Source organism: Empidonax traillii, unplaced genomic scaffold (assembly GCF_003031625.1).
Source record: "Empidonax traillii isolate 1590-97213 ecotype Southwest subspecies unplaced genomic scaffold, ASM303162v1 scaffold104:size2570737, whole genome shotgun sequence".
Classification (NCBI taxonomy): Eukaryota; Metazoa; Chordata; class Aves; order Passeriformes; family Tyrannidae; genus Empidonax; species Empidonax traillii.
The window spans coordinates 2,415,444-2,427,983 of record NW_020955297.1 but is presented as its reverse complement, the minus strand read 5'-3'; the positions used below and the strand labels follow the sequence as shown (position 1 = coordinate 2,427,983).

Sequence of the window (12,540 nt, the reverse complement as noted above, 5' to 3'; positions counted from 1 at the left end):
AGAGTCTCTCTAGCCCACCTCAGAAATTCCAGCTGCCACTGCAGCTTCTCTGTTATGTTACCGTTTGCTCAACATTTGGTGCAATGTAAAGTGTTCTGCCGTACATCAAATATAAACAAGAAACACTCTCTATGCAGTCCCTCAGATGTAGTTTGAGCATATTGAACATGTCAGCAGGCAATAAAGATGGAATAAAAATACTTTGCTGTCCGTATGTTTGTCATTTGCTTTTCATGCAATGCAAAGGATGGGTGCTGATATGAGCAGGGATTGGCAGTAAAGGTGTTGATGTCCAGGATGCTCTGAACTCTGCTAAACCACAGACAGAAAATAACCCCCACAGGAAGGTGAGCTGGCTCTGTTATATAGAGAATGGACAAGGAGCAGCCCCTCTTTCAGGAGCTCCCTTATCCACACCAGGCTCCTGCCTGTAGCAGAGCTGAGAGATGGAGTCCAAAGCATTAAATCCCTTTGGGATACAGTGGTCTGGTCGGTCCATGACACTGCCGGGAGGTCAAGGCTGTACATTTGGATGAATAACTAAGCATTTCATTTTTGATCCCTTGTCTCTGTCCTTTACCTGTAGGATCTTCTATTGCAGCCCTGTCTCCTCTCCTGTTGCTTTGCAGAATAACCTTCTCCTCCTGTTCTTGTGCCCTCTCCTGCCCTTCTCTCCCCAGTTCAGATGGACACAGCCTCGGTACCTTCAGCGCTATTGGGTGGTAACTCTCTGCCTTTTGGTACCAGAAGTTAGGAAATTCATGGTAATAAATACTCAGACTCTTCATAACCATTTAAACAAGAACAAAGGTGCCAAACTGCATGGGCGGCACCAGGGAGGAAGGTGTTGATGGCAGTTTGTCTCTTTTGTGTCAGTGATGCCTCGCCGGCATGAACGGAGGCTTTGCGCGCGTATGGAGGAAAAGGAGCTCTGCTGGGAGCGCTTCCACTGCTACTTGGCTTGTGTAAGCCCTGTGGAGAAGGGGAAAGGAGCAATAGCTGCCTTGTAATTTGGGTGGAATAATCCCTCGCACCTTCTGTGTCTGTGTAACTGCAAGGGTTATACAGGAGTGGAGTGATTTGTTTGGGTGTAGTGGGTGTGAGCAGTTCCTTTGTGCCATTTCTAGACCTGAGCCTCACCTTTCCAGCACCTGCCTTGCTGGGTGGACTTGGCTGAAACCTCGGGGAAGGTTTACAGCGTGACACGGCTGGCAGAGCTGTGTGTGTGCTTCTCCAGCACGGATCCAATGCATTAAGAGGGGTTAGTTTTCTCTTCAGAATGAATCGCAGTCCTCTCTGCATGCTGCCCACCCTTCTCGTAGACACCCTTTGAGATGAGCAGCAGAAGAGCAGAATACTGATTAGATGTAAATTACATGGCAGAGACTCGTTACTTGCCTAATTTTAAATCCTGAGATATGCAGTGTGAAAGTGATGGCAGAATATGGCCCTGAGCTTGGATGGAAATGGTCGGCAGCATCACAAGTGAGGAAAATGCTTCGTAAAGGCAACCGTAATGCCAGTGGCAGTGGTAAGCAAAAGCAATGGAGCTATTTAGGGCAAAGTTCTCCATGACTGGTTAGGAAAGAAAATGTACATCCATTGCAGATGTTGTAAGTGTTCCTTAAGTTGCTGTATCAGCTGCCTGAGCACAGCATACAAATTTCAGTCAGTTTGCCAGTTAGACCCTTGATCATGCAAAGGCTGGGATTTTTGATAGCTGACAGAGCTTACATTAATTCTTTGCAAGGTCTAATGTGCTGTACTGGCAACAACACCATGGTTGGTTCTGGTGGGTTTGCTGGCTTTGCGATAGAAATTTCTTATAATGATTCTTAAGGGCAAGTGAATTAATTACACTGAGATTTCAGACTGAATCTGTTCTTCTCTTGTCATAACCCCATTTCTGTGCTCTGGCAGCATATGGGAAGTAACACTCCATGGTACCTGGATGACATGTCTGCTGTGTAGCTTGAAGCAGTTTTCATCTGATTGTGTCTGATGGTGTTTGCAGAATGTTGTTGGAACCAGATCAACTCTCTGCAGATTAAAACCAGTTGTAGTGTCTACGCCTGGATCTATTGTTCTAGTGACAGACTCCCTAAACTCAGTATAATTTAGACTAACAGTGACAGTTCGTGCTTTTAGCAAAACTCAGCTGACTCGGGATAGATTGAAATGAAGTAAGTGTTCAGGAACTCTGAATAACCAGCAGAATTTGAAAATAATTCAGCAGAATTGCAGTGTGGTACACCAGCAGTCCTAGACTGTGGTCCTTGAGCCAAGGTAAATGACCCATTGGCTAGTCCTCGTAATCATATTAAATCACGTTTTCTGTTAGACCCTTGCTGAGAACTAGGCATAGGTGGTGATTCTGGAGAAATCTTGAGTATGATGATACATACAAAATGTATCTGGAAACTGCTGGTTAAACAGATGCCACAGCCTGTTACATCTGCCTGCAATAGGTCCTGCACATCCCATCCATACTCCCATAGGACACCTTCCCACCACACAGCCCTGCCCCAGGAGAGCACACACACCTCCTGCTTGGAGAGAGAAGTTGGAACAACTTCTGTGTGCAAGGTTTTTGGAGCCGAATGGACGTGCTGAGATGCGAAATCTGTGTTGTTTTCACTTTTTTTTTTTTTTTTTCTTTAAGCTAGATCATTTCCTCTGCTCATTTGTGTCAGGAAAGGGCTCGGGAGGCAACATACAGCTGCAACCAGAGGACAAGAGTCTCCCATCAAAGTGTAAAGCTGTATTACAGCTGGCAGTATCTTCGCACGGTTTCTCTCCCTTGGGACAAAATACATGCTGTTAATCTAGGAAAGGTCCATTTAAGAATTTAACCCAAGTAGGGCGGTGTTGTGTCAACAGTGAGAAAGGGGGAGGCGAATGACTGAGCTCAGAGTGTGAGGCATGACAATTAACAGGTTTGAGCAGGATCCTGGGGAAAGCAGTGCTCGCTAGAGCAGGAGAGTCTGGTGGAGAAACAAGGACGAAGTCAGGACTGGTTAATGCATATCTACTGTATTTATTAATCAGTTGGATTATATAGCTGGTGACAGAATATGGTCAAGTGCCAAGGAAGTCAGATTTAATTTAGCAGCCTGGGAATACTGAACTTTGGCGTTTATCTCCCGCTGTCTGCTTCCCCGTTCCTGAATTTCTTTGTCTTTTTCTCTCTTCCTCCACTTTCTTTTCCTTATGTTCTTTTGTCTCAAATTATTTCTCAAAGCATTTTCCCTTTTTTGTAATGAACCAGCCAGGACTGCCTTGGATTAGTTCCCTTCTTTTAGTTTCTCTCAGTTCAGCTTCCTTAGATGCTCCTTTCCTGGCCCTCATCGAGTCCCTGGATGAAATCCCAGCTGCTTTGAGAGTTTGTCCCTCGCTGGGCAGAGATTTTTCCTCTGTCTTCCTTCAGTTTCCTCTCTGTATCTGTGTTTTTTCCAATTACTCAAACCATTCATCTTGCCCATCCCATCTGCTCGCTCGCTCTCATACTCAACTATGGTTCAGTGTGAACTCAGCAGGCTGTAAGATTAATTTGTGCTATTAACTGTTTCACTTGTCTGGCCACTTCTGAGCTTCTACATAAAGCAGGCTCTGTAAAGCACAATATTTTAGAGGACTGATGAAAGGCAACTGCAACCTCCGCTTGACCCTACACTGCTGTTCAGCAGTCAAGCACAACCACGACATACCGAGTCTTCTAGAATCTCATTTTCTTGGGTTTTGCTTTACCACTGTTTATAAATGGAAGGAGACACATTGCACTAGTAGCCATGACACCAGCTTCTCTCTGACCCCAAGCAGTAAATGCTTTGGGCAGCAGGATAGGGCACACAGGCTGGTCAGCCAGTCCTTGCAGTCAGTATCTCGAGCTGTTGAGGTGCAGGCACTCTGCTTGGCACAGTTGGCACCTCTTCTAGAGGCCATAGATAGCTATGTCCTCCCCCCAGCCTGATCCTAGGCCGCTCCTGCCAGCAGGCTCTGCAGCATTCCTGAGCCTGGGCTTTGCCCTTGAGCTGTGTGAGTAGAGAAAGAATATGAGGTGAATCCAGGTGAGCCCTGACTCACTACACGTTATAGACCCACTTGTAGGTTTGTCTTAGAGGTCTCTTCTGCTACAGTGTAGAGCAGCTTCTTTCAAGGAAATCATGTGCATGCTAACAGGAGAGACCCCTGTCCAGAATGGCTCCACCAGAGCCTAAGGTCTACAACTGTCTTTTATAACCTTTAACGTGAGAAGTACAAACTCTGAACGTTACTACTGTGTTGGTATGGTTGGCTATTTGATAGGGATGAAGAGTATTTTCCGGGTCCAAATTGGAGTGGAATTACTTTTATATGAAGAAGAGCCTGAAATTCAGACCTCATGTTCAGGGTCAGAGAAGTGGCAGCTGAACTACTGGATGAATTTTACCTGTTGCTGTAGAGCATAGAGGAGAAGCAAAAAACCATTGCTGGTTTTAATGTTTTCAATCAACATCAGCGTAAATTAGCACTTACTTATTTCAGGAATTGAACTTATCATGCAGTCTCTGAAGTTCAGGCTGTCTAATGCAGGGAAATCAAATCTTTACCTTTCAGATGAGATCTCCAGGAGTTTCCCATTAATAAAGTACATTGCAAAGTTTCTCCAGGAGATGGCAGCAGTATACTGCAAGTACAAGTGAATGAACACTGCAGGAGTCTGAATGTTGTGCTGTGGGGCACTGGGTTATTTTTAGATTTCTTCGTGTTAATCTTTTTAATTTTTGTGTTGCCGGTACGATGGTAGGCATGCAAAGTTCAGAGCATGGAATATGCACTGGTGTGCTCCTGCTATTGGTCTGTTACTTGTCAATCTTTCGTCAGTGCTGGTAGTTTTAAGGAGGATGCAAGATGCTTAAAGCATCACTTTTAGTCTTACTCCCACAAATGTGTTAATGATAGGGTTTATTCTTAGGTGGCTCTTGGAGCTGTTCCTGGAGGAAGGCACGGTGCAGGCAGGGCTGCTGGAGCAGGCTGGCAGTGAGCAGAAGCCCATAGAGGGCAGCAATAAACCGAGCGGCGTCTGGGAGACTCTGTGCCAATAGATGGGTCTCCCGACTTAGATAAATGACATTTTATTAGTGATAGATGTCACCAAAATAAGTGCTGCATGTATCTTTGTAGCCGAGAGATTTGGCTGGAGTCTGAGGGCAAAACCCCCCAGCCCAGCCATGCTCCCATCTTTCAGGATGTCTCCCAACTTCCAAAAAATGACGAGCACGACTCGCTGCCACCCACCAGAGTTTAAAAGTTTCCTCCAGAGGTCAAGAAAATGTCCAGACGAATAAAATTACGTCAGGCGTCCAGAATGTGACACAACCTTAACAAAGTCATTTGAAATCATTTGACAGTAAATTTCCCTGTGAGTTCCTAGCCTGGGGCACGGAGAATCCTCTCCTCTCCTCCTCCCTGGACCAGCCTCTCGCCGACCATGCAGATCGCAGCACGCCGAGTACACGCAGGGTCTTGATGCGGCCTGATGGGCTCCTAAAGGCGATTCGGGAGCCTGGCAGAGCCCCCGCAGCTGAGTCGGCTTCCGTCAAGAGCTTGACATTGAATGTATCGTGTCATGCAGATGGTACCTCAGAGGAGTGAGAGCTGCCATTTACAGCACTGATGACAACAACTGCCGAGATCAGTGGGATCTTAAGATTGCTTTAATATGACTGGCACCTAGCAGTTTAGCTCACATTGTTTGTGACAGGGTGTCACTCTTGCACTTGTCTGGGGATGAATGATAGAGGGTTATAAACCGTGGAGCTTCCTCTTTTGGAGGAAATTAAACCGCTGTATGTACTGATGCGGAGAATTAGATGCCTGCCGCAGCAGGGTGTGTAAAGAGAGGGATTTGCAGAAGCCTGGCAAAAAGTTTAGTCTGTCTCATATGGGCAATGACAGTCAAAATTACCCCACCACCCCCAACCCCTGCAAACACACTGTCAGCGCGCGGCATTTGTAAGCGCTTTCGGATTGCCTTGTGGTGACCACCCGGTGCCATCTTAGCTTTGTGATTTCCTTCAGGTTAGCCAATATACATTTGCTATGTGCAGCTACCGGGAGAAAAAAGCTGAGCCTCAAGAGCTGCTGCAGCTCGACGGATACACTGTGGACTACACGGACCCACAGCCAGGTACGGGGCTGACGGGTCGCTCTGCGCCCGTGGGCACTCGGCTCACCACGCGTGCGGCTCCCCAACAGGAGTCTTCTCCCTCTGTCTCTCTCTCTCTCTCTCTCCCTACCTGCAGCTGAACTGTGATCAGCATTATTCTAAATATGTTTGTGTTTATACTGATCATTAGCTATGCATGACTTTACTATAAATAGATCCAAGGAACTGAGCTAAGAGTTGCACCAGAGGAGAGAAAGACTTGTCTCTTCTGGGGAGCCTAAGTGAATTAGATGTGTAAATCCCAATGAAATTTGATTGTGAACTGAATGCTCAAATTGAGTAGTGATTCTAACTTGTGCCTTCAGTTTATATTCCCTAAATTAAAGATTAGGAGCTATGCCTGTCTTTATTGTAGAATATATTTATGGGACCAAGCCAGCATTTTGCCTGCCCCATTTTCTCTCTGATGGATATCAGTATGTGGAAGGAGCAGGGACAAAAAGCCCTGGTGCTTGGAGGTACCTGTTGAACAGTGAGACCCTTCTCCAAGTGGAGGAGCATCACTTTGATTTCAGTGGGACAACACTCTGAGCGTGGTGATCCTCACTGTGCCCTGGATAAGGGTATCCCCAGAGGAGATAGGAAAGACTCAGTAGGTTGGTTGTCAGGATCTTTATTCCAGGTTAACTGTCGTGTTATGGAGATGGGAAGATGTGTGCCAAATCAGGGCAAAGGCAGAAATAAGGACATCATCCAAGCACCTTCTGTGCAGTGTAAGCACTGATGCATTCAGTCTAATGGGGAACCTCCCACCGCATCCCTTCAAAACTCATTTTTAATTGCTGCAATTCACATGGGACCTGCACAGATGGGGCTATAGGTGAGAGAAGCAATTAATCCAAGTGTGTCAGGACATATTTTAGTAATTGGGGTTCTGGATGGTGGGCTGTCTTTCAGGTAAGTTTGGTGCAGGGGAGGGGACTGAACTGGGAGCAGCATGGGGCTGGCTGAGGTGACACCCAAGCAGTGGTGGGGTGGGAAGCTGGGGAGATCCCCTAGCTGGCCTCAAAGTCTGTGAAACTGCGTTGTCACTTCCTTTCCTGCCAGGTTTGGATGGCGGCAGAACATTCTTCAACGCTGTGAAGGAAGGAGACACAGTGATTTTTGCTAGTGACGATGAACAGGACCGTATCCTGTGGGTCCAAGCCATGTACCGAGCCACCGGCCAGTCTCACAAACCTGTACCGCCTACCCAAGTGCAAAAGCTAAATGCTAAAGGAGGAAATGTACCCCAGATAGACGCCCCAATCTCTCAATTTTGTAAGTAAATAAGTTCTCCTAGAAAGCAGAAGTCTTTGATGGAAAGATTTTCTGCACTGATCAATATTCACGCACATGTTTCTGATTTCCAAATGAAATGTTTTTTTCGTTATCATTAAGCTGCTTTTTACATCAGTAGATCCAGAAGCAGTTAACCTGTGTGTTTAGCACAACCAAACCCAAGAAACGATATTCCTTGGGGAACTTGTCAATGGGTATTTTAAAGTGCAATACTTGATGGAGGAGATAGACTGGGATTTGAGAGCCTGAGACCCAGCTTGCTTTTCACAGACACGCGTCTTACCCCCACACAATAAACTGCACACCCAGATCAGAGTGATTCATTAGCGCCATTAGCTGTCTGTCAAATGCATCACGTGCCCAGAACTACAGGTGCAAATCTTGCAAGTATGAAATGCACACACAAAAAGAGGTCTCCTGTTGAATATTCAACTGTAGGAAAACATATGGTATTTTTAACAGGTTGCTTTGCAGGCCAGTTAGATGTGAATTTAGAGCAATCATCTTTTAAGTCGTAGCTATGCTGCATGTCCTGTGCAGTTATACCCAGTTTGCTTCATTTGAAATTTAGAGCAATTTCTTTTGTCTTGCAAATGTAATTTGATTATAAACCACACAAATGCCTCCTCACTCATTTTTCTTGAAGGTCTCAATCACACGTCAGCAACCCCTTTGTTATGTAACATGAAGCAGTTCTTGCTAGCTTCAGCAAAAATTAGAATTGTATCATTAAATATAGGTAAGGAAAAGTGGTAAATCTTAAAGAATTCTCCTAATTAAAGCAGCTTTTAACATTTTAAAATAGCCTCTGTAAAGCAGTTATGGAGTGTATTGTTACAAGGAACTCAGAAACTCTGCCCTTTGCTTATCAGTAGCATTTGACCATCTTTTATATTTGTTTGGCTTTCTCATGCTGGTATTTATACAAAACAATAGTGCAAGATATACAGCTGAACGACCGACGTTACAGCAGAAAACCTCTGCTTCATGCTTTTTAATTTTTTTGTACCCTCCACATGCTTGCATATTTTGACCTCCCTCCTGCCTTGCATTGCTGCTGCTGTGAGTGAGACACAGTGTGATGCAGTGTGGTAAACCTGTAGTGAGTGTTTCGACTTCAGTGGCCCTCATCCTCTTCATCCCAGTCAGGTCACTGACTTTGGGAGTGCAAGGTGTAAAGAGCTGGGGCTGGGAAGGAAGGGCACCTCTCAGAAAGCCAAAATGGGAGGTAGGAATTGGCCTCTTGTAAGTGGGACCTTTACTGGCTGTAATTAGCCTCTAGCCTGGTTGAGTCGTGCTGACCTGAGACTGTATCCCAGGGATTTTATGTCCCTCTGCCTGCAGTGTTTAATCAAAGAATTCTCAGAAATAGCAGGCACGGGTCCTTCTACTGCTGCTTTTTTTTGTGCTGAAAGCCTTCAAAGCATAGCATAGCAGAGCAGCAGAGGGATGCTCCTTGTGGCTCCCTCTCCTAACAAGTGATGCTGGAGGATGCTCGTAGCTGTGGGATTGGTGCACAGAGGATACACTCCTGCTCATCCCAGCACAATTCCTGTGGAGTAAGATGAGAACAGAAAATATCAAACTAGGGAAGCACCTTTCCCTTCAGTCTTCTCCCATCCCTGCAGGCATCAGGCCTGGCGAATTTTTCTGCTGGGTGGATTCCTGATATTTACGGAGTTTTCACTTTGCCACACCAATATGTTGGTGGGCAAAGATAAGGGTTGCGTTCTCAAACACTTCGTAGCAGCTGTAGCAAAATCTACCAGGAATTTAAGGAGGAAAAGGGAATTCCCAGAGTTGTGGATATTTGAATGTGTTGTCTCCATGCACAGCCAAGCACTGTGTACATGGGAGAGCTGAACCCCTCTGCTTAGAGTACCTGGGGTGGAGAAGGGGCAGCTGGCTTGTCCTAGTCCTTGACAGGAAGCAGGGAAGTCAGTGACTGAGCCCAGGAGTCCTCTCTGCATCTACCCACAGCCCAGCACGTCCAGCAGAACCTTGTGCTGCTCATAGTCCTGCAGACTCGATCAGCCTGACTGTGCTCAGAGCTAGAGAAATGCCACAGGTTTGACCTTGTTTTTCCATCTCGCTTGCCTGCCAGGAGGCAGAGATCCCTCATCCTCGTTTCTGGTGAAAACAGCCAAGATTTCACTCCCTGGTCCCTCCAGGGCATCCAAGGGGGTCAGGATCTGACCTCAGTTTCTCTTACTTGTTCCCATGCTAATGCCAGCTCCAAATCTGGATCATTTTGCTTTTTATAACGCCACCACCCTCTTTCCACCCACAGTGTATTTTTCCAGGAGCTGGGCAGCTTCAGACTCCCCTTTTTGCTGCAAGCAGTGGGAAACTCTCTTGGTTGTGTTATACCAAAGCCTGGAAGAGAGAAACTAGTCTGCTCATCAGTCCATCAGTTTGATGATGACTTGCTACCTCAGCATCCTCTGGGCTAGTGTGTTTTGACCTTAGTCTTCCTTCCTCCTCCTTGCTTGGATCCAGATTCCTCTCACAAGTTTTTGTGCACATCCTACAAGAGGAGTAGGGCAACATGCCATAGTACACCTTCATCTCAACAGCAAAGGCTGCTCATTTTTCATATTTCAATGTCTGTGCATGGCAATGCTCATTGCAAAAGTCATTGGGTGCAGCAGTTAAATAATCTGAAGCAGGAGTGAATCATGCATGCTATGATGGCTTGTCGGGACTCTTAAATGCACAAATACATATCTCAGCTCCTTCAGTCTTGAAATTCAAACGTATCAAGTATTGCATTTTTAAAAGGGTCTTGGTTTGTTATTGGGTTTTTTTTTGGCTTGGGTGTTTTGGTTTGGGGGTTGTTTTTCTTTTTTCTTTTTTTTTTTTCCCCCTGCAGAAAGGTAAGGACTTTTGCAAAACATTTTATTCTTGTGCATTTATCTTTATACCTGTCATATTTTTTTTGTGTGCTTATTAGAGGCTATGGTGAATGAGGATGTGCAAAGAAGTAAATGTTAAGCCATTTGACGAGTAACTGTTGTTACAGCTTTCATGTCGTAGCAGTCCGAGACGGCTCATGCGCATGCATGCACACGCAGAGAAAATCCAGCCCTCCACGCCTGGCATGGAGCTGTCTGTCACACAGAAACCTGGGAAGGACATATCTTGCTCTTTGGGAAACTTGGGAGAAATAGTGAATTCACTTGGTTCCCCCCTCTTTTGACTTAGTAGACATAAAGTTCGAGCAGCACTCAAATTCTCGTCCACAGTTTGATGGCAGGACTTGAGTTGGAAGCAAACAGACAGCTCCGAACCAGGGTGGAGTTTATTTTATTTGCTGTTTCAGTACTGAAAAAAAGAAATAGATCCTGCTATTCATTAATTTTTGTATGACTCTACAATTCCTTTTATGTGGGTGAACAATACCTGTTAGAGTGAGAAGTTTTGCTTTTTTTGTTTTGCTACAATTTCAAAGAAAAACTCCATTCACGCAAAGCTGTGCTTTTTCTCCAGTGTTCGCATTATAAAAGAAAAAACCCCAAACTGTTCTTGTTTACTGTTGAAATCATGCACAGTATTATAGTCAATAATGCTGCCAATACATATTACACCTTTTGGCAATATTTAAGCTTCATAAAAGTGGTCACTTGTCTGAATGCACCAATCTTTGTTTGTTCTGTGTTAGTGATGCATCAAACAAAATTCCCAAACGTGCTCGACGTTCTTTTTTTTTCCTAAACCGTTTTCTTTTTAACATGAAAGATTGGTCCGTACTTGTTTTATGTATCACTCGTGGTTATATTTAATTTTTTAATGTCTGTTTATATTTAATAACTGTTAATCATGCCATATACAAAGAGTTGGTTGTTTTGAGAATTTGTGATGATTTGTTCCCCCATAATAAGTAGTGAGGTTTATTGAGCTGCTTAAGAAATTTTCAGCTATAAGTGGTTTTCTTTTTGGTTGGTTTGATTTTCTTTAAGTTTCTTTTTCATTCTTTGCTTGAACCCAAATATTTAGCTGCTAGGTTAGGGCTCCTGTCTGCTTTCCTGAGCCTTGTTGCTAGTCTTTATGTTATTCTGGTTTGTTCCTTCTTACCCTGCTAACTTCTAGCTGGACTCAAGGGTAAGTGCTTCCCTGTAGCTAGCACAGCTCAGATAATCAGACTAGATTATCTGACGTATGCAATGTGCTTTTTTTTTTTTTCTCTTAAATCTTTCTCATGTTTAGATTTTGTAGTACAAACTTTCCATGTTATTTTCCTGAATTGAGGTTTGAAATGTAAGTTTCCATACTGAAATTGGGATGCATGTGATGTTTGCATAATTGCCTTCTCTCCCTGGCTTTCACATTGGCATCAAGTGATCCTCTTAGTAAAGCCAATCATTAACATTTCTATTTTTCATTCCAAGATGTAAATATTAATTAACATCACAATAAAACTGTAAATAATACCTTCTTTTGTTTCATGGAATTTACATCTAGTTGACTGCTTCCTGCCTGAAAACAGATCATTTTGCACTCTGACAATATCCTTTCTCTCCGTGCCGATGATTAGCTTGGTGCAGCGCACCAGAGTGCGGGGCTAACCATGGACACCTCAGGGCATAGAAAGGTAGGGCAGGAGACCCCAAGAGACCTAGACAAGGTACAGGATTCCAGAGGAGACCCCCAAAACCCCCTCCACGGGTACCCTTTGAAAACAAGCCTGAGTCATCGAGGTTTGGTGGTTCCCTCTCCCATAAACTCATTAGGGGATGATTTCAGCAGCAAGTGGCAGCTCTCTGGGTCACCCAGATTTGGAGATGCTGGCCCGCTCAGACTTAAATGCATTTGTCGTGGAGGGGTGCTGCTGTTCCCCCCAAATTATCATAAATTAATGTTTTAGCATGGGTCTCAGTCGCCAATCAAAGCCATGCTTGTCAAAGCATAAGCCAGGGGAAATGCTACTTTACCTTTTCCCACTGGAACACCTACTCTGAAAAAGATAAAAGCCCAAACTTGTGCTGTAAGAGAGCTTCTCCTCAGTCTTTGTTTAGTCCTGAATACACCCAGTACAAATCCTTTACTGGTGT

At 44.7% G+C, this 12,540-nt stretch overlaps 1 protein-coding gene across 30 annotated transcripts in view; it reads left to right on the top strand.

Annotated features, from left to right (window-relative positions):
• CADPS (calcium dependent secretion activator) overlaps window positions 1-12,540 on the top strand; it is a 213,897-nt gene that overhangs the window by 108,359 nt on the left and 92,998 nt on the right. For 19 of the 30 annotated variants that reach the window (XM_027882337.1, XM_027882335.1, XM_027882329.1 and 16 more), the window contains exons 10-11: window positions 6,061-6,169; window positions 7,256-7,468. In XM_027882337.1, coding sequence (XP_027738138.1) covers window positions 6,061-6,169; window positions 7,256-7,468 — 322 coding nt within the window. Of the gene's footprint in view, window positions 1-6,060; window positions 6,170-7,255; window positions 7,469-11,578; window positions 11,591-12,540 lie in introns of all 30 variants that reach the window. The other 11 variants (XM_027882327.1, XM_027882316.1, XM_027882315.1 and 8 more) reach the window with 1 other exon arrangement.